Source organism: Ammodytes marinus (genome assembly GCF_949987685.1).
Source record: "Ammodytes marinus genome assembly, chromosome: 23".
Lineage (NCBI taxonomy): Eukaryota > Metazoa > Chordata > Actinopteri > Uranoscopiformes > Ammodytidae > Ammodytes > Ammodytes marinus.
Window position 1 is genome coordinate 7,122,158 of NC_137227.1, and position 24,771 is coordinate 7,146,928.

At 41.9% G+C, this 24,771-nt stretch overlaps 3 protein-coding genes across 3 annotated transcripts; 2 read left to right on the forward strand and 1 right to left on the reverse strand.

Moving 5' to 3' along the window:
• Window positions 1–662: 662 nt before the first annotated feature.
• Window positions 663–5,920, forward strand: cldn7a (claudin 7a; the record flags this gene model as incomplete). The annotated part of the gene is made up of 4 exons (XM_080052516.1): window positions 663–885; window positions 4,216–4,380; window positions 5,170–5,254; window positions 5,752–5,920. The coding sequence occupies 4 exons, from the start codon at window positions 663–665 to the stop codon at window positions 5,918–5,920; spliced, it is 642 nt and encodes a 213-aa protein (XP_079908642.1).
• Window positions 5,921–8,368: 2,448 nt separating this feature from the next.
• On the reverse strand, window positions 8,369–13,045 carry LOC307269406 (uncharacterized protein). The gene is made up of 3 exons (XM_080052370.1): window positions 12,925–13,045; window positions 12,138–12,552; window positions 8,369–10,036 (listed from the first exon to the last, which is right to left on the reverse strand). Exons 2-3 carry the CDS (start codon window positions 12,322–12,324, stop codon window positions 9,954–9,956), a joined length of 270 nt encoding a protein of 89 aa, XP_079908496.1. The 5' UTR covers window positions 12,325–12,552; window positions 12,925–13,045; the 3' UTR covers window positions 8,369–9,953.
• A 4,100-nt stretch (window positions 13,046–17,145) lies between these two features.
• Window positions 17,146–21,630, forward strand: LOC307269596 (placenta-specific gene 8 protein-like). The gene is made up of 4 exons (XM_080052590.1): window positions 17,146–17,242; window positions 18,114–18,220; window positions 18,859–19,013; window positions 21,453–21,630. The coding sequence occupies exons 2-4, from the start codon at window positions 18,121–18,123 to the stop codon at window positions 21,621–21,623; spliced, it is 426 nt and encodes a 141-aa protein (XP_079908716.1). The 5' UTR covers window positions 17,146–17,242; window positions 18,114–18,120; the 3' UTR covers window positions 21,624–21,630.
• Window positions 21,631–24,771: the final 3,141 nt, after the last annotated feature.

Genomic DNA, 24,771 nt, shown 5'->3' on the forward strand with positions numbered 1-24,771 from the left:
TAGGCTGTTTTCACCTTTCACACACACACTTTCTAGAATTTAAAAAAGGCAAATTCATTATTGATGGTGTACCTGTATTACAGAGGCAATATATTTTAAGGAAAACTCTTTAAACTTCTTGAACCCTGTTTTCTCTCACTGTAAAAGTATTTGGTGCGCATTTGATGATGAGGATTCAAAAAAGACGTTGCGTTTGGCTGCTCCTACGTGATTGTTGCGTGCGTGCGTAATGATGGAGCCACTTTGGTGTCGTCGAGTATGAAAGACAACCTGTTGCTTTCCTTGGAAGCAGAGGGGGCATTTCCCAGCGGCTAGAATTGCATCTTCATGCATCAGCAGGCATGATAGGATAGCTACACACACCCACTTCACTTCACACCATCACCCCCCATCTCGGACGCCCATCCCCATCCCTGCACACCGAAAAACCCCGGTACACAACTCAGGAGCTACGTAGGCTATACGCGACCATTCTACCAGCGTTCACTATTGGCGTCTTTGCATCACTTTAGGGACTTCTTGATAGAAATATCTGGAGTTGTACGGTTTGCAGAAGAGGAAAGCGACAAGGGGAACCACCTACGCCACTTTTATTTAATTCAATTTACTCAGAGAGGAGGGCTTTTTTCTTTGTTTTTTATAATTATTATATTTTGGAAACTATGGCCAACTCCGGTATTCAACTGCTGGGCTTTTTCCTGTCTCTAATTGGCATCACGGGGCTGATCATCGGGACCATTCTGCCGCAGTGGAAGATGTCAGCGTACATCGGGGACAACATCATCACAGCGGTGGCCATGTACCAGGGACTGTGGATGTCGTGCGCCTTCCAAAGCACCGGGCAGGTCCAGTGCAAAATCTACGACTCCATCCTGCAGCTGGACAGTAAGTAGCATGGTCCACTGTGACTGACTGACTGGCCATGTACAAAGTTAATGAGATGTCCATCAGCGCTGCTTAAATAAACAGTTACCTGCTAACTGAAATTCAATCACACACACACACACACACACACACACACACACACACACACACACACACACACACACACACACACACACACACACACAGTAGCCACTCTCTTCTCATTCATCACCACCACCTGCTCCATCAAAGCACCTCATGCACCTGTGAACTGGGGCGTAGTAGTGCGTGTGTTGGGGGGGCAGGGCCAAATCATTGAGCCACCCCCCCCCACCCCCCGAAAAAACTAAATGTGGGGATTTTAGAACTGAAATCTTAAATTAGTTATATTTTCTACATAATAAGTGTCACACATCTAATAGGGGAGAACGGGGTGAGTAGGCACACTTTTTACTCTAGTGAGAATTGCTTATCACCTAAACATCTTTCAATAGTCATTCCTATATTAAATTGAAGCTTAAGGTGTTGGCTTGAAATGTGTACCCCTCACTTTTTCTATCTTATTGTAATAAAGAAGAAATTAATCATCAAAGGCACCCTTACACATTGTGACAACCGACCCCATCAAGGGGTCGGTTGTCAAACACTATGGGGTTGTTTGTCACAATGTTATCTTAATGGGAATAATCTTAAAAAGAAGGCAAGAAAGTAGAACTGAATTTGAAAGTTTAATTGCATTGTCAAGTTGACAAATAGGCCTACATAACGTTCTGTAGCCTTGGCAGCTGGTCTAGTTTAGGATGCACTGGGTTGTTTTGATTTTGTTGCCCTTTTTTCTTTTGCTTGCTAGCTGCCTTTTCCTGCTCTATTCTTTCCTTCTCTGGGGTGTCAGTGAGGATACAGCTTGACAATTTCTTTCGTTATTGGGTTCCTTTTCTGGCTGCAGCCTTGAGATAACATGTGACAACCAACCCCCCAAACAATTTGACGACCAACTTGAATTTCTTGCTAGCATCAAGGCCAACAACCATCTGACAACTAATTAGCTTGCTAACCACAATCTAAACTATAGTTTACCCTTCACACTTTGTATGGGTAACAAGTGTTTTGTTATAAACCCATTGTGTAAAAGCCTAGAAGAAAAATACTGAGGAGCTAAATATTTTCAATTTGACATGAAAAACACAAACAGTCCTCTCACCTCAAAAGCAGCAGTCTAACTCCAAGGAAGACTATGTAGGTGACCTCTGATGCCAATTCTGGATATTTACATATAAAAATTTCACAGGCAGCGCCTTCTGGTTCCGAGATATAACGATTGTGACAACCAACCCGTGTGACAAATTACCCCGTTCCCCCTACACTTAAAGGTGCTACGAGGAACTTTAAAATGTTTCCTCTGAAGATCATGTATTACACAACAGCACACGAGACCATCAGTGAATCATCATGAATGCTATTTTTATGTTATATAGTTTTTCTTAATGCCTTTGTCATGGGTACACAGACACACACCCAGGAACTACAACTGGCATAGTAAAAACACTACCACTTTTGTCCATGGGGGGTAAAGAATGAACACAAACTGAAAGTTCCTCTGAGCACCTTTTAAGAGAATACATTAGATGAGTGACTAAGGTTTTTCCGGGGGGTTCGATAAGGGTCGAAAGATGAATCTCTATTTCGGAAAACATTCCTGAGAAACCTCACCCACACACTGTCACATTCTGGGAAGCCCTCCCACTCCACCTCCTAACACTTGCTCACACTTTACACACAGCAGAGGATTCCTAATCCCCGGTTCAAGGGTTAATCCTGTGATCCGTGATGAAGCCTGTTGGGGTCAGTGACCTTTAAGACGACCAGTCATTGGCATGCTTTGTTGTAATACAGCTTTACAGTGTATATCTCAGGATCTGGGCCACCGACAACTTCATAGACACAACGCTGCTCTCTTGTTTCAACCCAGATACATTAAATGTACATTCTGTGTGATGTCACTGACAGATGTGTGCAAAAAAAATCCATTTCAAACCATTTTAAGAAAACATGGAAACTTATTTATAGCCAATTTGGAGTACTGGTTTTAACATTGTTATCTTCTTTTTTTAGTAGTTGTAGTAAATGTTATGACTAAGTATATTGTTCGATTAAAAAAGGGCCTAAAGCAGTGATCTGTCTTGCAATATTACCCGTTGTTAAAATCACTGAAAACAAGATTCCATTGTGCTATATAAACAATCAGGTTTATACAGACCCAGTTTGATCCAGAACCAGTTTTTGTCCCAGGGATCTGGGGGCCCACTTATGGGCTGTGCAATGCAATGCAAAATGTATTTGAGAAAAAGATACATTTTTAACCATTAAGCATTATACATATACTGTATACTATCCATCCCATTATGTATGTGTATGACCATAACCAAAAAACAGCATCCTTCTCTAGTGTGCGTACCTTTGTCCCTGCAGTAAATGGCAGCAGGTGTTTCACATTTGTGAATAAACTGCAAAGCAGCAATAGACTGCTCAGTAGCAATAATAAGAACAGTGTGCTGTAACTCCAGGCCAGGACACTGTGCATCCTATTCTCTATCTAGCATTTACTATATAATCCACACTATTGTTTGTTTATAGCATCCTCTTCCCCTCCATTTCTCTCTTGCTGGTGCAGGGTTGTTGTTTGGGCAGGGCAGGGCAGGGATGACCTAGACTGGCACAGACTGGTTCTAGGTGGACAGAGGGGCAGAGACAAAAGGGGTGGGGGCTCCCTCTGTGATAGGTTTATAGGGTGAGGATGGGAAGGGGGGGCACTGACGGATGAGGACCCTAACAGTAGTGTTTCTGGAGGCCCCCACCCCCCCTCAAACAGACCGTGAAAAAAGTGTTTTTTTCTTTCTGTGTGTGTGTCTGTGTGTTTGTGTGCTGGTGTGTGTCCATGTGTATCCCATGGTTTCTATTCTAGGAAAAAGCTCACATTAAAAATGTCCTGACAGGCTTATGCGAAGGTAATTCACAACCTCTGGACACCCACATAAAGCCTCTGCGATAGGTCCTGGGCCTGTTTATTAGTCCTTCCCTTATCATTTCCCTGTTTGCGCTTTCATGATTTGCACGTCGAGATTGATGACTTGGCTCCGGGATCTCTTTGTGTTTTTTCTTTGTTGCAAAGTGCATGCATTTGTTTTTAAACCCTTTTAAAGCTACACTCCCACGTTCTGACAAAACAAAAGGCCATCTACAGTACCCCCCCTACCCCCCCCGAACCCTCACCCGCAAACTGAACCAACACAAATTTCTTGTGCTCTTCTCACACTTAATCATTTTTCCCTCTCTCCCTCTGCCTGCCCCCAGGTTCGCTTCAGGCTACTCGGGCCTTGATGATAGTGGGCATCATAGTGTCCATTGCAGGTCTGGGTGTGGCCTGTATGGGGATGAAGTGCACCACCTGTGGAGGGCCCGAAAAACTACGCAAGTCCCGCATCGCCATGACGGGAGGCATCATCCTGCTGGTGGGAGGTGAGGACGGCAGTTTGCACTTCAGATACAATGAAACATAAGTAATTCATTCCCATATTGACTAGCAAGCATTGGCTCAAACACATGACTCAAAAGTGCATCGTCACTGACATGCACGATGCACGTTAACTGTAATTGGACCATAATGCATTGCATTTGATGTACAAAAACCTATAGGGTACATTACTCTATGAGACAACTACATTATTGAGGACATTTATTGTGAGTGAACTTATAGTTTGTATATAACTTACTCCATATAGATGGATGACATAAGGTGTCCATTTTCATCATGTTATCCAGCACGACTTACAGTAAGCAGCTGAAATGAATGTATCTAAGGAGGACCAACTGATTATGTGCTGACTACGTGACACAGCCACTGTGTGGGATCTTTGCAAATCTATATTATTGCCTATGGGACCTATGATAATCAATACAGACCCTGTTATGTAATATTTCATCAAAACCCGCCCAGGCTCACTTCATTGTCCCATTTTCTTCTTAGATCTTGTGTACATGATACTCTAGGTAGGAGGTAGGTTTGATCTCAAGTCCAAAAAGCTTTCCACCCACTCTCCTCAGCTCTCCAGAGGTCATTAGACCCACTGAGTCCAGTACTGGCACTCTGATACTGGCTTTGAAGAGGACAGAAACACTAAAAGCTAATTGTGCTCCAGTCAATAGCTATAGCCGCCTGGTGCCTGTAAAGGGGATAAAAGCATATGTCTGCTCTCCCAGGTCTTGATGGACTGATTGATCTTTGTTGTTGACTTCCTCCCCTCTCAGGACTGTGTGCCATCGTAGCGTGCTCCTGGTTTGCTCACAATGTGATCCGGGCTTTCTATAACCCCTACACTCCAGTCAACACCAAGTACGTAAACCAAAAGAAGCTAACACATTTTGATACTGTAATCAAAACATTGTTTTGGGATAATTGCTTATTCCCTTTTACGTATAAACGTTTTAATCATTTTAGTTTTGAAACATCAGTACATTTAGTAGATTATTCGGTTATTTTACTTGTGTTAAATATAATGTTGAATGCGGCACCTTTATTTTAAATGAATAAACCCTACATTGTTGTACTGTTGCAATTCTGCTATGACAAACATGACACTTGAAAACAAAAGTCACAATGCCTCATCTTAAGTGAAAGACTATAAGACCTTAATACATCTTCCAACAGTGTGAGTCTGAATATTCAGAACTTTTAGATATCAATTTACTTTAAAACTGAACTGATGAGATAGAAATGTAGTATTTGTTTGCAACAGCAAAATGGACAGAAATGAACCCTGCTATAGGTTCACTCTGTCACTGTAAATCCAAACTATTAAATCTGATATAACACCATCTCGTCTTCCCCAGGTTTGAGTTCGGCGCCGCCATATTCATCGCCTGGGGGGGCGCCCTCCTAGACGTCCTGGGCGGGGCCATGTTAGCCGCTTCCTGTCCTCGAAAGAAACACGTCGCCAAGTATCCATCCATAGCCGGCTCCCGCTCCGGTCCGGCCAGCAGCACTAAAGAATACGTCTGAGAGAGCGCCCCCTACAGCATGGGAGGTGTATGGAAAGTATAGAGGCAAAGAATTACTGAAATGGGACTTCCTTTCCTTTTTGTTCAGGCAGGCCTTTGATAACCCCTCGATTATCATGCAGCACTCTCAATTGTTTCATGAATGATGTCTCTCACCCCTTCCACACATTCCACAGTTGTTTACAAGTGACCTTCGCAAATATATTATAATTGGATCCCCTGACTTAATAGACAAGCCCCTCGAGGTGTCACCTCTCGAAATTGAAGCCTGAATGGCAGATTATAGCCCACACTTGCACCTGGACGTTAAAACCAGCATCTATTAGCATTTGCCATGTAATTGAAAGTAATCAATTCCAGTTTGGTGGCTAGGCTGCGACTCAGGGGGCCCCCCGTACAAACCGAGACACAGGGTGACAATACAGTGTTTTATATGAACTGTTGGTGGTTCTAAAATAGACGATACGATGAGCAGGGTGTGACTTCACACACAGGGCTCAGTGTGTAGGGTTACCCTATCACAACAGGCCTTTTTACTACAACACTCACCACAGACCACGCAGCTTTTCATACCAGTCTGTTACAAACCCTGCTCGGATATGAAATATTTTTCTCACGTAGTCACTGTGCTATTATCGCTCTAACAGCTTCCATCTCACCTTGAGATTAAACTGCCTCTATTTATTTTATCAAACCTATAGGATGAGGCTTTTGCTCCTGTGTAGATTGTGTTTCATTGGCTCTTCACGATGGTCCGGTTCTAGCTTGCAGAGATTATGAAGTCATATTTTTATTATAAGATGTTTGTTATGATCCGAACAGTGTCCGCTGTTCTGTTTTAAATGTTAATAGTTTTATACACTCAGCTCATTTACTGTAGCGGATGATGATGTCATGACAAATGAATAAAATACAATTTTTAACGTGCCCAATGGTGCCTTAATAATAAAAGAAATTGCAACATTGTGAATTGTTTGGTAGTCATAGTGGCTTACTGTACAGCATTTTCTCACCCCTTGGTTGTTTGAGCTTGTGTTTGACACTAGAAGGCTTTTATTCACATTTGTTACAACCTGGCTCAACGGTTTGCAACAATAAAGCCAAACATGCACAGGTGAGCTGCATCTCGTTAGGTGGTGTGGCTCCGCCCACAAGCTCCCTGCAAGACAGAACACTCTAGAAGCAACAACACACCAAAACTCAAGGCAACCCTGTGGCCGTCACACATTCAACTGCTGGAGTATCTTTTGTATTTATATAATGTTTAAAGTAAAATCTATTAATGTACACGTGTGGTGTTGGTGTAGGGACGCGAAGTCTCCATTACACACACACTGAGGATGGAATGTAATTTAATATTTTCGTAGGACAACAATCAGACAGATTATCCCTGTGTTCCGAATCGCATACTCTTTCTTTTTTCTATTCTACATACTACATCCGACAATAAAAATAATCTAGTTAGGATGCAGTAGGCATACTATTGGGACATACTTTTACTCTCTTATTTCATCATAACATTTCGCCTTGATCTTGCCTCTTGCTTTTATATCCGTTGCATCCCCATTTGTTTTCATATGGAGGCTTCGTCGATGTGACGTCACTTCACGTGTGTGGGTCAGAATTGCCCAAATAGGATGCAGTTTTCAACATTGACAATCTTGGCCGGATGAAGTAGGACATCCGGGTACTTCTAACCATCATAAATCTGGCCACAAGAATCGGGACATCCTAAATATTTTTTCTACATACTATATAGTAGAAAGCATGCGATTCGGAACGCAGGGTAGGTCATATGTTTTAGACATGGCTTCAAGGGGAACAGTAAACTACAGTATTTACCTTGTCAATTACATCTGACAACAACACACTGTTATATTCCCCCAGGTTTGACAATTTAATTGTTGCGTGACAACAATGTAATTTACCCGATCCCGGCCCTGAAAAAGTTTATTTTAGAAAGACGAGATTATATTTTAGAATGAGCCTCTCCTGAGCCGCTTTCCCCAATTTATTTCGTACCTCACCTTAATCTGAAACTATTTCCAAATATCTTTGATTCAGTACTTGTTTTTTTATTTTCCTTCCCAGTGACTTCATACTGGTTATCCTGTCAACAATCATTTGTATCTTTGCATAATATCATTGTTCACATAACAGATTTTTTGTCCCCCCATTGTAGCTAAGATTGAGAATATCCCCAGGAGACGACTATGCCTATGTGAGAGAACTGCATGAAAGTGTATTTGAAGTTTTAGAACAAAATTGGTGAATCAGGACAGTAGGAAAAAACTCTATACAGTAAAATAAATAGTTTCAGAAAATTGAAAAAGATAAAATGAATTCAGACCAAAAAAATACAACAATTCCACAAAGATTTGTCTTTTATTTCCCAAGATGCATTGTGAAAAAGTCGACCATTTCCATGCAAATGGTAATAAACCCACGTCCCAAAACGACAATCTTTTGAGTCAGATCAACGAGCTGTGAGATGCAGTGCTTCCACGGCGTGAAAAACAAGTCAAAAAGTGAACAACAAGCAACAATTTCACAGCCAACTTTAGTCACAGACAGCAACACTTCATTTCAAAAAGGTCCACTGCAATTTTCAAAGACAAAAATCCTCAGTGTTAAAGATTGTGCCAGCCATGAGAGCTAATCATCGTTCCATTACGTCACACTGTCATTGTAAAGCAAAGGGTGGAGTCATCTTTAAATAGTCCCACCCGAAACCTGAAAGACACTTACAGTATTACACCACCTGGGTGCAGCTCAGCGAGCAGACTATACGGCTGCGTAAATAAATATTAAGAATACAGAGGAAGTGTTGTTCATTGTGACAATCCAGAATCCATTCTAAGTGATCAATCTCATACATTATTAAATAAACATTTGGCAATATATTTCAAAAACATTTAGACCTGTTCATGCCTATATACCGTCACAGTTGTACAGCTCAAAAACAAAAGAAAAACCTCCATAAATCCGTGGTTGTTTACGGTATTATACTGTTGTCAGCAGCTCGAGCTCAAACGATAAGCTCGGGGGATAACAAACGCTGACCCTGCATGATCTCAGAAAGGGTATGACAGTGATGTGTGTGTGTGTGTTTGTGTTTGTGTTTGTGTTTGTGTTTTTTTTTAAATACTACCCCATAGCCCTTGATAACAGGATACCCTTAGTTTGGATGCTTAAACAGACTCCATGCATAGGTTTCTGCAACATGTACACAGCACATAACAGGCAGTCCCACAGAAAAAAGTGCACCATTTGGAAATATTGTAAAATCTCAGTTATAGACGACTGAAGCAATTTTCCGATCATAAACAAGTAAAAAAAAAAAAAAAAAAAAAACACAAGAACATAAGCCATAACAACACGACAAAGTGCTTCTTTTTCGTTTTTTAAAACAATAAATAATTAGCAGTTGATTTTTTTTGTATGTGTGTTTTCTCTTCTTCAATACATAGCAAGCTGTCATCCACTGGATAATATTACACCACTTGCATTGCAGTGTGAGAGAAGAGAACGATAGTCATTGCACAATAAAAGCTTAGCATTTTTCGCCCCGCGCGTTCAGTCCCTTGTTTCCTTCCCGTCACACAATCCAGTCCACGGACAGTTCAGAAGAAGCCACGGCGGAAAGACGCCGCATCATTTTCCACCCAACGATTCGCTCGACGCCGCTTTTTTAGAAATGTAGCCCTTGTTAAAGAAGCTCCCAAATATATAGACACTTTCTCCTGATGGTCTACTGCCTACCGAGGTACAGTAGAGCAGAGGGCGATTGCAAATGCCATTCATTCACACTCTCTGAAACCAAAGGTAGGTGAAATAAACACTATGTACATGTCGGGGGGGGCTGGGCTTTTCGGCGGCCGCTAAAATAAAGAGCCGTTTATCTGTGCCTTGCCGAGCCATCAGTGGGACACTCGAGTCGATGGGCTCGAGGCCAAAGATCACTGATGGGGAGAAGTGGCGTTCCCAGTGGGGGATTTTTTTTATAGATTTGTTTGGCACTTCTTTGGTGACGTTTAGGTGGAGATGGGCGACAGGGAGACAGGACACTGGCCGTTGTTGTTCATGATGTCATCCAGGTCCTCATCGTCCAGGTCCACTGTGGAGGAAAGGTCAAAGGTCAGGGGGATTGTGTGCTTTTATATAGCGATACAAATAACAGACACTGGAGCTCAAACAGATCTAATTGGTCAATTTAGAGGGGGATCGGATCAGTTCTCCCGTGTCCCTTTGCGTTTCCAGTCTTGACACAAAGCTAAGCTAACTGCCAGTATAGCTTAAAGGTTGCATATTATGCAAATTTTCAGGTTCAATATCGTAAATTGGGTTTCTACTGGAAACGGTTTGTGTAGATAAACCCTTTATATTTCCCCACAGTGCCATTGCTGAATCACCTATTTTCTGCTTTTGCCTGAAACGCTCCGTTTTAGAGCCTGTCTCTTTAACCTTCCAAAAAGCTCAGCTAACTGCCAGTTAGATTCAGGGGTATATGGAGATTTGCTTATCACAGGTGGAGCTAGTGCTAAGTTAGGTTGGTAATAACGGTGCGTGGCTTCTCCCATTATGATGTCATAAGGGGAAGGAATTTCGACTGGGGTTATTGAAAACATGTTTTCAGAAAGTTGGAGGTGGAGAAAAAGAGAGAGGGTTGTTTTTTCTCAAACCTCTCTACGTCTCTAGACACATCAGGGACCGATATTAATATTGAAAAAACATGAAAAAGTGCATTTTGTATGACAGCTAACCTCTAATATTGAACAGGCATTTTTCACTGTACTATCAATCTTCCCATCTAACTATCGGTAAGAGAGCTAATAGGCTACATGTTTCCCTTAATATATGCCCATAATGTCCAACTGTACTTTAAATATTAAAAATGTTTGCCATTACCATCCCCCAGTGATACTCAATGGAGCTGAGCAACTGAGTTTTGAAATATCGACCTAATATACACCAAATGTTGTTGAAAAGATGGTCTCTGAGGAAATGCAAAGTGTGGAAGTTGTACAAAGTTTGTTATTGTACAATTACAGAGCTGGCATTATTGCTCTCCAAATGATCACCGCAGCCGCACAAAAAAAGAAAATGATTGACCAGAGTGTGCAGTCAGTGTAATGCGGTCTGGGTATTAGTGGTTTGTTTTAATTATTGTGTTTTAAGTAAAAACACTGTATCCACTACTTGTTTTTAAATGCCATAATAACATAGACCTCGAGCATTCTGTACAAAAAATGAAAGTTCAAGTATTAGATAGAGCTGTCTCTGCATTTTGGTGCATTTTCCTATGGAAGCATTGATTTGAATAGAGCACTTTATTTCCTTCACAGCATGCCTGTTCCTGTGTTGTGTCTCATGTAGTGTGCCATGTCTTGTTGGACATCATTCATATTAGTTATGGAACTGTTTGTCATTGAAATCATGTAGGCCTAGTTGCGAGCTGTGTTTTAAAGGCGAGACACAGCAGGTGAATAGGGTAAAATGTTTAACTTACATTAAAGCAATTATGTCTGTATTACAATTATTCAGAACGTTTGAAATCATGTGCAAATTTGGCAATATATAACTAATTGTGCATTTATTTGCATCTATTTCATCTATTTAAAAAACAATTTTAGAAACATATTAGTCCAAAGGTTGTTACAGAACAGATTTTGGATACAGCCTTTTTTAATTTTAAAAATACTATATACAGGTCTTAAAAATGCATTTTTTTAAATCAGACAACAACATATGAACAAATCCTTCTGTAGGAGTGACCTTCAGAATAGTGCCAAGATGATTATGGAAAGTTTAGTTGATGTAAGTGCTTTAGAAGTTGAACTTCGGTTCAGACTAGACATATTGGAAACAAAAGAATGTTGAGATAATGGCCATTAAAGCTGGTTGTAAGATAAATATCAAACCTAAATATAGGCCTACAGACACAACCGACACAGAAGTAAAATAAACACCTTAGTCTACATTTTGGACATTTATTTAAACTAGTATAATATAGAAGACATATAAGCTCAACATACCAAAATATCTAATTTGACTGTGTTGTGCTTGAAAACACTATAGTATTTTTGCCTGCAGTGTCTCGCCTTAAGTGGTGCTGATTTAAATTCGTGTGTATTTGGACCTGTAGGAATAGTACTGAGAGGCATCATGTTATGAGGGGGATCCAGACTAACACACTGCAGAGGAACCATCCACCTCACCTTTCTTGGTGCGGCCTATCGCGCCCAGTTTAGGCGCCCTCTGTCCAAGCCTTTGCGGGATGGACCCACCGCCGCCGCCGCCTCCGTGGACCTGGGGGTGTCCCGGGTTGAACTGTCCCGCCGGACCGGGCTGCCTTGGCGGGCCGGTGGGAGGGATGAGCTCCGGGATACCTGACGCTCCGTACATCTCTATATATGTGTTGGTGACGCGCGCCTTCTCCTCGGTGGCCGCTAGATGTCCGCACAGCCCAAGCCTTTTTTTTGCTGCTGCTACTGCGTCGTGTGGTCGAAAGGCAAACTCACTTCCGCAATGGCATTCAACACACGAATGTATGAACAAAACACAGGCGACAAAATGACGTTGGAGTGAGCAGGCAGCCAAACACAAACGGACAGACAGAAAGTCCTCGTATGCCTGTAAAAAGACAGTAAATACGTTTGTCAAATACAGCCCCCGTGCCGTGCGTCAGAGAGAGACAGAGAGAGAGAGAGAGCGGTCGGCTATTTTGGCAAGTGCGCACAAACACTTCTTCGCTGTTATATACTGAAATAAATAAGCGATGGTGTGTCAACCCACAGGTGTAGCAAACGCCTTCCTAACAATTTGAATGGCTGAACAGCAGTCTACAATTATGATGATCTAATTATCACCTTAATGTGCTGATCTCCGACCGCTTCAACAACCAACATGAACTGATCGCTGCTCTCTCTCTCTCTCTCTCTAGGATCCTTTGAAACACATTTGAAAACACTGAAACATAGCTTATATTATTACGCGTTACCTTACCTGTTCTTTGGTCTTCCCCGGGTCCACAGTAAAGAGCTGAATCCGGTAAGAGCGGTGGCTGAGAACAGTGTTGTTGTTTATCAGACCGTTCTCTCTCTCTCGCTGTCTGTCTGTCTTTCTCTCTCTCTCTCCCTTGGCACGCAGTACTGAGGAGGCGTCGATTTAAAGGGGCCCCTCCTCGCTGTTGTCTCTGCCTTGGGGATTTCCTCGCATTGCGCGTTGACTCACAGCGGTGGGTGGACGTTGATATAGGCCTAAGCCACGGTGCTGCTGCTGACGCTTCCGACTATTACGCGGCGGAGGTGTGCCAAGGTTCCGAGGGTGCATTGCGTAATTACGCTCTTTCGCTTTTCTGTAAGAGAGAGTGACTTGGTCGCCAACCAATGACATACTTCTCAGTCTTCCACCCCCCCAATGGGCACACATAACAGTACACACGAGATGCTGGGTGTCAGGTAAGGTCAGAGGCCCAAGTTAGCCCTGTTTCGAGAAAACATTTATTTGTTACATATAAAACGAATAATGTGTAGGCTTAGCATTATGTCCAGAGGTCAGCTCACTTTACTATACGTTGGAAATCCATCCATCTCAAATGATTTATCACCAAAAACTTCCCAGCCTGTTGATTGTTGAAGGAGTTCAGTTCTAAACAATTTACTAAGAGGATTATTTCCCAGTTCTTAGTCAACAAACCCCACTGATCTTGAATCAGTGCCAGACAGTGTTGTGTCTATATGTGAGTTTCCCCTTATATACCTTACCTTACCGTCTTAATCCAATTTGAGCATAATCCCAACGAGCTACCTCTGCACGAGATGCTGTAAATTGTTTGAGTCGTTCCATTTCATACTATTTTCAGAAAAGCTTTGTAGCCTACTCCGCGACATCTTTATTTAACAACTTTATTTACTAGTTATTTAGCTAATATACATTATAAATACAACATATGAATCAACTAATTAGTAACAATAAGTACTATAGCTTAACGCAGCCATATATGAAAGAACCAATTAAATGAACTCCATTTGTATCAGCTGCAACATAAAAGACAACACCTGAATGCATCATTATAACCCAGTAATGATATGGGCCATTCTGCATAAGGAGTATTTTTACTTTCAGTACATTAAATATATTTCAATACTATTACTTTTAAGTAAAATGACTTAGGTAAAATGTATGCCTTTCGTATTTTCACACTGAGTAATTCCCGCTCCACTGACCATGACCTAACTTTCCCTGTAATTAACACAGTTAGGGACACCCTAATCTCTCTTAACCCATCAGCCCTACCATTCATTATAAACCTAGGCTGTGCAGCCAAACATTGTTCAACCCCACTCCTGAGGTGATCCCAAAGCTATCAGCTATATATTTTTAAACAAATATATCTCAAATTTTTCCATTCGACTTTGAAAAATGCTGCAGCAATAATATGGAACCTTGGGTTTGAAACCTTCGGAACAAGATGATACAAAACTAATCGTACGGCTTCAATGAAGATAAAGGGGTTCATTATCAGGCTATATCAAGACAAACCCCAGTATTGTTTAAAATAATCAATACATGACCAATGCCTTCATGTTTGCCTGTTATATCAGTCATCAATGGAACAATGTAATCAGAAGAGTGTGTGTGTGTGTGTGTGTGTGTGTGTGTGTGTGTGTGTGTGTGTGTGTGTGTGTGTGTGTGTGTGTGTGTGTGTGTGTGTGTGTGTGTGTGTGTGTGTGTGTGTGTGTGTGTGTGTGTGTGTGTGTGTGTGTGTGTGTGTGTGTGTGTGTGTGTGTGTGTGTGTGTGTGTGTGTGTGTGTGTGTGTGTGTGTGTGTGATGTTCGTCTGGGGGAACATGTTATCACCATGTCCCATCACATATTATAAATGACTCCATGCACAGCTGAGGGACAATAAAAAATAAATAAAACATTCAAAAAAATCCCCTTGGTAGACTTGTCAGGACTGATCTGACCTAGATCAAAGTATGAGGGTCAACATAGAGGGGGTTGGTATAAATATAATTGCCAGTAGCTCTCTTATCCCACAGAACAATTTGAATACTTGGTCTTGAAGGAGCAAATACCCTGCTGCCATCATGTCCAGGACTGTAGGTGTTACTCTCATGCTCATCATTCTGCTGGTCAACTTCTACATCAGCACAGGTAATTCATTACTAAAGAGACTTGGTAGTTTGACTGTTTATTCACACAGATGCATCTTATGCTTTCAAATTGTCTCGCTTAACATTAGAGTCAATGAGTGACTCTGTATGCTTGTGAAATATACACCTCGGGTTAATTTGTATTTTGGACAGGAACTGTCATAAGTGGTTGATGAGTAATGTATTGCTGTTCCATACAAATGATTTCTTGCCCTTTTTTTGCCTTTTTTAACCCACTGTGTAAACACACACACACACACACACACACACACACACACACAATGGCAGCAAGCTACCACAGCGGCGGTCAGGATGGAGCTGCTAACCATGTGATCAGCGGCCGATACGCTCGACCTCGCCGTGCAGCCTCTCATGGTGACTTTCATGTGTCCAAGGTGCACATCCGCCAGTGCAGGTGCAGAGGTGAGTCGTGTCTTTCAAACATTTTGGTTAACAATTTTTGCATGGGTGAGCGGGCTTGAGGATGGACTAGTTGGCACATTGTACTACAGTGCTAAAGTAGGCTAAAGCAGACAGAATGGCAGCAGATGCAGGTGTGATGGGAGTTTTTTTTCTACAATGTGAATTTCATTGACCACCTCTGTTTCTCATTGCAGTTTTACCCAGTGGGAAAATAAAGTGCCGCTCCCCACTGTTCCCCACAAGCCATGCAGAGAGACAGGATCTGATCAAATGCTTCTGCAGCAAAGCCAACCGACACAGTGAGTGAACTGGCGTTGTATGCAGGCCTATGTGGGTGTGAGGCAGAGAGATTTCTTTTTTTAATCTTCCCCATGTTGATTTTTTATTTTTTTCATCTGTAGACTTTCCAGACTTTCAGAAATCATGCCGGTCCTGGCGTCCCAATTTTCCAATCTCCATGATGTGAAGGAGTGGAAATATGGAGAGAGAGAGAGAGAGCAGGGGAGAAGGCCCTTGAACACACCACCATCATATCATCAGACAATATCACTGCACTAGCCTAACACATGATGTTAACCATTCCAACCCATTATGTTTCACATTCTGCTTGGAACACACTATAGATGTATGTCATATGTTGTAAATAAAGATATATTTTCCATGACAGAAGAGTTTTTTTTTTTTGCTTCGCTGTTTGTAAGTTTGAATATACTGTAAGATGTGTGCAATAGTTGAACATTTGGGGAGAAATGCAATGAGGGGTTCCGGACTACTTCTTACGCTAGCTGTTTTCCCTTTTTCTGTCTTTATGCCTAGCTAAGCTAACCGGCTGCTACATCCAGCTACATATTAACTGTGCAAATTTGGTATCAACCCTCACGTCTTACTTGAATATTTTCACAAATTGGTGGAATTTTGGCTTAAAGCTTGATTTGCAAAAATGAGTGTGACATAAACGGTCCACAAGATGCCAACACAGAGTATGAGGCGGACGATTTGCGGAGTCATCAGATAATTTTTGCAGGTGGCTGCAGTGTAGAGTGTGTAGCAGCCCAACTTTTTTTCCATGCTGGGCCCCCTGTATATCTCTTGTTAATCTTCAGTGGGATCACCCATGTCAGCTGCAGCAGCCCCTATGGAAGAGGAGACAGGGTTTTGCTTGATAGGGCCAGGATACAACCCACTGACAGGGCCTTTCCTGTCAGGACAACCTGTCCGTACTATATGTGCACTGAAAAAACCCTCCAGTTTTGACGCACAGCATATAGGCTCTGTAAACGGGCATGTTGCCACCTTTGTTTAAATATTAAAAATATTCAATATATTTATTTTTGATCAGTGCAGTTGACCTTGATTGACCTTACCATTGGAGGTAGACACATCCCTCAGCCCCTGAAATGCCTTTAGACGTCAGCCTATTGAAGTCAGCTCTGAATACACAGTCAATATACTGCAGGTCAGCAGAGTACCGTATTTACCCATCTTATCTGATTGCTTCATATTTACACCAAAACACTCTGGTCATGCAAAAAGCGCACACACACACACACACACACAGACACACACACACACACACACACACACACACACACACACACACACACACACACACACACACACACAAGTGAGTGTCACAGTGAGACTACAGAACGACTGAAAAAGCCAAACGCTGCAGATCACCAAACTGTTTCCATTGCTTGGTATTTCCTTTGGGATTTTAATAGCTAAACTTTCCAAGAGGTAAGTTGTCTATTCTTCATGTTTTCAGTTATACTTTCACTCAACCTAGAAAAGGGGCGATGTAAATCATTATTAGTACATGCAGGCTGGCTCTGAACCAAGCACATCCCAGAGAAAGAGAGAAACTTTGGTTGGATCTTTAGTGTGACTGAGGAACTGACCTACAAAATAACTCGGGTCATGAGGCAAGAGCTGTTTAATCATAAGTGAGTGAGGGGCGTGAACTTTTTTGTTGAAGGCAAGTACCTCACTGGTTTGCTGAACCTATCTCTTGAGTGAGATAATGATTTCATGTGGATGTTTGGCTTTGGTTATTATCACCCAAGATGTATGGGTCACAGATCAAGCGTTTGCTGCTCTGTATCCATTTCATTCTGACTGGGGTTAATGTGCAGAGAAGTTAGGCTGGATGAGGCAGCAATCAACACTTTTACCCTTTGTGATACAATACAAATCCATACATCTACTACACTATGGCATATTATATCTCGGTCTTCTTTACAGTTAAATTGTTTGCCAGACAGGTTTTGTTGTTCACTTTAAATGACTGTGCTTAAGTAAATTTTTGAAGTATGTGTACTCCATTTTTAACTTCCACTACACTACATTTCACCACATTGTTCCCTTAGCTTTTAAAGAGCGTTCTAATTAAACTACCCAACAATATGAAAAATTGCTAAACAGCATTGTCCTTATGCCACTTTAAAATGCTTAAATCGTAGCTTGAAATATTTTATAAATATATCTGACTTAGATAAGTTGATTGACAAAATATGTTGAAGCCCCTGTATTCCCATTGTGATCAGTAAATTGTGTTAGTGGTATTTTAACTGTGTCCCCATCTCTTTTGTTATTGGACATGGCTGGCCAGCTCGGCTATGCCCAGGCAGGTGGTCCAGGTCCAGCCTAAGAGCAGGGTTCCAGAGGCAGGTCAATGGAGCACTGGTCTGTGTGAATGCTATAAAGACATGGGAGACTGTGAGTGTCCCAACAGGAACCATTCAGTAATGACTCAAAATATGATGACCTTTTAAAGATTCTTCCACGTATTTTAAAGGTCATATATTATGCTCATTTATCTGGTTCAAAATTGTAATTTGGGTTTTAACTATAAACTGTTTTCATGGTGTAGTGTCCAAAAACCCTTTATATTTTCTAACCATGCCATTGTTGAATCTCCTCTTTTCAGCCTCTGTCTGAAACGCTCTGTTTTTAGAGCCGGTCTCTTAAAGCACCGCCTTACAAAAAGCCAAGTCTGCTCTGATTTGGCTTTGAATCTAACTGCCCCTCTTAATCTAACTGCCAGTAAGATGCAGGGGTATCTCTGAGTGTGCTTATCACAGGTGGAAATAGTGCTAAGTCAGGTTGGTAATGAAAGGGTGTGGCTTCTCCCTATGACATCATAAGAGGAGAGAAATCTAACTGGGGGTTTTGCATACAGGTTCAGAAAGTGAGTCTCTAGTGAGTCTCTAACTGATAAACCATGAAAAAGTGCATTTTCCATAAAGGGTGACCTTTAATATGTTTTAAATTACATTTACCACAAACTGCCATGTTTTTGTCTACTGGATGTTGACGAATACTTTGTGTGTGTTTGTGTGTGTGTGTGTCTGCAGGCTGCTTTGCTCTGTGCTGCCTCCCAGTGTTTACCTGTAAAGTGACCAGAGCAGTCGGTGCATGTCCCTGTCTGCCTTTGCTGGACTGTATTGGCTGTGTTTCACCGGCATCTCTCGCCATGAGGGCGTCCGTCAGGGAACGATACGGCATACCGGTAGGTAGAATACGTGAAATTGGGTTGCCTACCATTATTGTTCACTTATTTTATTTAGGATCCCCATTAGTTTTTACCGGAAGCAAAAACTCTTCTTCTTGGGGTCCACACAAAAGATACAACAAAGACATTCAACATTCGATAAATACTTCAACATTGTTAAGAAAACAAGTCATATTTAGTTCTACTGTTAGGTTCACATTTCTTTCACAACACACTTTTGAGACAAGCGAACAATGGACACGCTGTACCAGTGTACATTATTGTCCTTACCTAGGTAAACATCACACATTAAATTAACCTTCACATACCCACTATGTAGGCCATGTCAAAATGTTCCAATTTGACATTGCCCCATACATCTCAGTTTTCTTAATGGCATTGTCATGATTCTGCCTGGGCCTCTTTGCCTCTGTTTTGTTTTTTGCCCTTTGCCCGTCTGCTTGTCTGTTTTATTGCAGGGTTGGAGCAGGTGTGTGGCAGGCATTAGTTTTAGGAAAGGGTAGTGAAGCATCCCATCAAGGCATCTCTAGTGTTGTAATTGTGCCTGTTGTGTGTGTGTGTTAGGTCTTAGTATACGTTTACTCAAATGATATATACTTATATGACACAAATGTTCTTCATATAAGTATATAGATCTGCTACAATATTTCAAAAGCGTTTTTTCTATAGCCGGGGCGGGAATGTCAGTTACATGTGTGACTCAAGTCTGCAGTCAAGTGGAGTAGGCCCCTGTAGCTGAGGTGTTGTGAACCCTGGTCTGAACCACACTGTGTCCCCAGCTAAATGACACAAAGATGCTTGACCTTTGGTAATTATTAGGATTACCGCTGAGGAGATGGAGACGTTTCAGTCATGAAAGACAATGACAGCACACAGGGGAAATAGCAGCAACATCAAGTAGGTGTGCCCTAATGACACAGTGGTTATTAGAGTAGCAATGCAAACAATGCTCTTCTAGGTCTGTGCAGTGACATCAGATAGACCTCAGTGGAGCCACAGCTATACGTACTATTGACTCTTTCAATACGAGGTGACTACACACGTCAAAAATAGGTGTTCACATATTTTGGTACCCATTCCAACTTCTGACAGTGGAAACGCAAATAAAAGTATGCTGAACCGTGAGGGACCGAACCACTCCGCCCAGCTTCATATACTGAGGATGCAGTGAAATCAGGACAGGTTTATTAAATGAATAACTCTGCACTAGAGCCATAAATTACTCAACCGATAATCAACAAACTCTTAGTGCCTTTTAAGACACAGCAAGCAAGCCACACAGACTGAACACCCACTGCTTCTCTCGAGGTGCCATTTGTCCACATTAAACCAACCCTCATACAGCTGCCTGCATGAGCACAGATCTCAGCAGACAACAAGTCTCCGTCACTGAACAGTGCACATTAAAGAACGATGTTGAAACAGATGTTGGACGTGAAAACACACACAACTGCATGCCAGGGCCGAGTTGTGGGCTTGATGTAGGATAAGGCCTTTCTGGGAAAGTGAAGAGACGGACAGATAAGGCAGGAGGAGGAGGGTTGGAGGCCAGCAGGCACGCAGAGGCATGGATCACTGCCATAATAGAGAATGGAGGCAGTTGGTTGGTTATTATGTTTGCTTCTATGGAGGTGGAGTGGGCCGTGTATCGGCTGTCAATACTGCAGAGCATCAGCTATGGAAGGTGCCAGAAGTTTCCTTTTGAAAACAAGTCCCAGCGTGTGTAGGTTGTTTGTAAAGCAAGCCAATGGCTCTCTGATGAGTGGAAGAAGGAGACAGCGCTGTAACATTGTGTGCCGTGTGAGGAAAACTGTATTTGGATATATTACGTCAACCATTGGGATATGGATTAAAAGTTCTGGATCAAATGTTGGTGTATGCTGAACTACATTTTGTTTTCTTTACTTCCTGAAACTAAAAGTGACTTTTGTGTTTTTGAAAATGGCATGGCTCTCAGATCGTTGGATGGTCTATCTACCACATGTGACTTATTTCACCATTCTGACATTTTGCACATTTGCATGATTGTCATACAAACATTAATATTAGTGAATGCATTTCTCGTTTTGTGGAGCTTATCAACTTTGTTTCGAGTCATTTAGCGATGGCTTACATGTAACCGACATATTTCTATGAAAAAGATACGCACTATAGCTTTAACTTCAAATCATACTGTTCATTAGACAGGGTGTGGGCATAACCTCAAACCAGAAAACAACAGGAAAACCAGAGACATATCTCCTGCATTAAAAATGCCTATTTTTCTCCTCAATGCAAATGTTCACCTTTTGTTTAAGCCTCCCACCTGTCTCTCTCTCTCTCTCTCTCTCTCTCTCTCTCTCTCTCTCTCTCTCTCTATCTCTCTCTCTTTCTCTCTCTATCTCTCTCTCTCCCCTCTCTTTCTCTCTCTCTCTCTCTCTCTTGTGTGTCTCACAGGGGAGTGTGTGGAGCGACTGCCTGTACGGATGCTGCTGCTACACGCTGTCTTGGCTCCAGATCTCCAGAGAGCTGAAGAGAAGGGCAGCCTCCCACGCCTCCTCCTCCTCCTCCTCCTCCTCCGTCAGATACACGCCTCTGACCAACCTGCAGGGGGCGCACTTGGTCTAAGCACATGGCAACAGCATAGAATAGATAGTATAATAAACAACAGGGCAACAGGCAGCAGTAGCCTAGCCAAGCCTACCTCTCTCTCGTCTGGCCTCCGCTGCAGTGTGCCCTCTAGAGTAGGCTACGGCTACAGAGCTGATTGAATCACATTTCCTTTGGCACTTTGGTCAGCCCTCCGGTTAGCCTACTAAGGAATAAAACAAATAGCCAGAATGTGTAGGCCTATGCTAGGTGTATCAGAAATGTTATTTATTTTTTTTGATGTTTAATTACTTTGATAGGGCTAATTGTTTGTTTTCTGAGTAGTGGTTAAGCCTACTTTTATAGTTTTTACAAATGCTAGTGGCGCCGCCTGCTGGTAAAAGTGTATATTGTTCAGAGTCACTGTTGTTCACAAAATTGAGGGAAAATGAAGTGAGTTATTGTTCATTATTATACCTCAGTTGTCATATTACTTAAATAAAAATTCTTACAAATAAGACATTGACTCATTGTGAGTGGAATTACTATTGTAGGCCTATTTATTCTGAACAAGAAATCAGAAAAAAGTGTAAGAGTTGAAGGAAGGAGTCAAGCCGATCACTTCATTTGGCTGCACACCTCTGTGGCCGTTTATTCACATCTCACAAACATGTTCCAGCACACAATACATCATACAGCCACCTTTTAACTACACCTGATGCCCCGTCTCCCCTGTTGCCATACTCACCCTCTATAGGGAGCAAAACATTCCATTCCTGAATCTACGTGAATACATTTCAGTGAATTATGTACATTTAGATTCAGTCACAAAAGGAAAATTGTTAAACAAGTGAACAGATCTAAGTAAGTTAGATTTACTATCAAAATCTAATCAAAATACAAGTAACTGGATACACCATTAATAAAAGGAGAAAAGGAGACTCGGGTATATAAACAAATAAGTGAAAATAAATTAATATAAAATAAAATAATAAAAAAAAACAATGAAAAGGATCCCTCTTCATATTTCAATGATTAATCACACCTTAACCACAAAGGGAGATAAAAGTAACCGTCTTTAACTTTCAAACTTAACTTTTATCTGTCACACATGTCAGTAAAGCAACTTGACGTAGAGGCCCACATTGTGCAGTCATCTGAGAGTCAGTTTTGATTCAAGATTCAAGAATACTTTATGACATTGTGTGTTTTGCACACAACAACATTTCTGCAGACAGCTCCAGCGGCAGCATAGTAAAAACAAGATGTAAAAATATACTGTGTGAAAATACTATGCACATGCATGTACTCACTTACACATGCTCTCTCTCTCTCTCTCTCTCTCTCTCTCTCTCTCTCTCTCTCTCTCTCTCTCTCTCTCTCTCTCTCTCTCTCTCTCTCTCTCACACAAATACAGTACAATAGGTGCAAGACATATTAAAGTCTCTATAAGGTGCATAGCACTGACCACATCGTTTGTGGGTGGGTGTGTTCTCAGACCGGTTGGGGGAGGTAATGAGTTTGTAGTGGGTGGGGGGGGGGGGGGGGGGTTGTCTCTTTCACAGCTCTGTGGAAGAAGCTGTTCTTTAGTCTGTTTGCTTTAGTCTTTTTATATCTGTACCTCTTCCTGGATGGCAGAGGTACAAACCGTCCGTAGTCCGGGTGGGTGGGGTCAGATGCTATACACCTGGCCTTCTTCTGGAGGCAGCTGGTGTATAATGAGTCCAGATTTGGTAGAGGGCTCCCCACTATTTGCCGAGCCATTTTCACCACCCGGGCCAGAGCCTTTCTGTCCTTCGCCGTGCAGCTACCATACCACACCGCCACGCTGAGACAGAGGATGCTCTCTATTGTGGACATTATTTGGGGATGGTAGCAGGAGCAGCAGGGGCAAAAGGGGCAGAGAAGAGGGTGGCACGCAGCACCTGCTGAGCAGCAACCAGCACAGGCACCTGAGAGTCAGCTGGAGCCAGCAGCACTAGCCCTAGGGCTGGAGGGTGGAGCAGGTAACAGCTTCAGCTTTACAGCCACCAGTGGTTAGACTGCAGACACGCCTTTTCTTCTCCACCAGATACTCTGCCATTCAGCCTGGCACGCTGTCCATATTGTACAGTACAGTCATCCACAGTCTTAAAAAAAGAGAAAACAGATACACTATCAGTGGTGCAAGCAGCAAATGCATTACAACCATTAACAGCTATCATAGGCTTCAGGTGGGCTAATACATTTCATTATTTCCTTGTAGCAACTAGGCCTACAATGCATGTCATTTGAATACTAAGTCAGACACACATAATGAGCTAATGTTTACATCATTATCTTTAAGGGAACCTACAGTAGCTCTTGTGAACAAGCAAACACTGGATGTACACATGCTAACTAACTACTATACACTGAGATAGTATTACACTAACATACTGTATGTGTATGTATTTCTTCACAGCCCCGGGACTTCAAAGCACTACTACACTGACAGCCAATCACATGGCTCAAACAGGATAGTCTGTCTAAGCTATTGGATTTCGCCCAATCAGTGTATGAGCTCTCCATTACCTTATTGGATTTTGGCCAATCAGTGAATGCTTGTCCAATAAGGACAAGGAAATACATCCATGCTGGTTACGTCTTTCGAACATACCTTTCTTTATAGGTCCATGGAACATACACTGTTGGATAATGATATTCCTTCATTCGTTATCAAAGTAAGTAACCAATGTGTTTACATCCATATTAGCTATGCTTCACATTTGAATTAATCCCTAACACAAAGCTTTGGCATTTAATCTCTTTATTGAAGCAACAGTCAGTAGACTGTAGTTAGCGCTTGCCATTGCTGACTACATTAACTTCGGTCAGCATTGACATTTACAAAATTAACTAATCTATTTTACATGGCTACAGTTCTCCTATGCTTGTGCTAAAAAGCTGCAATCGCCACAGGTCTCCGAGGGCTTTATTCATACAGCACATGCTCTCTTTAGCTACACATGTCCGCTCTCGCCCTGAAGGCTGCCCTAAACGTTAAAAATGATATTAGCTTACTATATAGGCTACAATTTATATTAGAAAATGAATTAATCGTCATATGGAATATTACGTCACGCATTAATGATATAGATGATTTTGCCTGTTAGCACTGATATAACGGTAGCGTGGCCGAGCGGTCTAAGGCGCTGGATTAAGGCTC

What these genes read in the sequence shown, in the direction of transcription:
- LOC307269406 (XM_080052370.1), bottom strand. Translation starts at nt 12,324, where the DNA reads ATGTACGGAGCGTCAGGTATCCCGGAGCTCATCCCTCCCACCGGCCCG. An exon ending in GATAGGCCGCACCAAGAAAG is followed by an intron (nt 10,037 to 12,137) that starts GTGAGGTGGATG and finishes TTTCCTCCACAG; the next exon opens with TGGACCTGGACGATGAGGAC.
- LOC307269596 (XM_080052590.1), top strand. Translation starts at nt 18,121, where the DNA reads ATGCCCAGGCAGGTGGTCCAGGTCCAGCCTAAGAGCAGGGTTCCAGAG. An exon ending in CTATAAAGACATGGGAGACT is followed by an intron (nt 18,221 to 18,858) that starts GTGAGTGTCCCA and finishes GTGTGTCTGCAG; the next exon opens with GCTGCTTTGCTCTGTGCTGC. An exon ending in GGGAACGATACGGCATACCG is followed by an intron (nt 19,014 to 21,452) that starts GTAGGTAGAATA and finishes TGTGTCTCACAG; the next exon opens with GGGAGTGTGTGGAGCGACTG.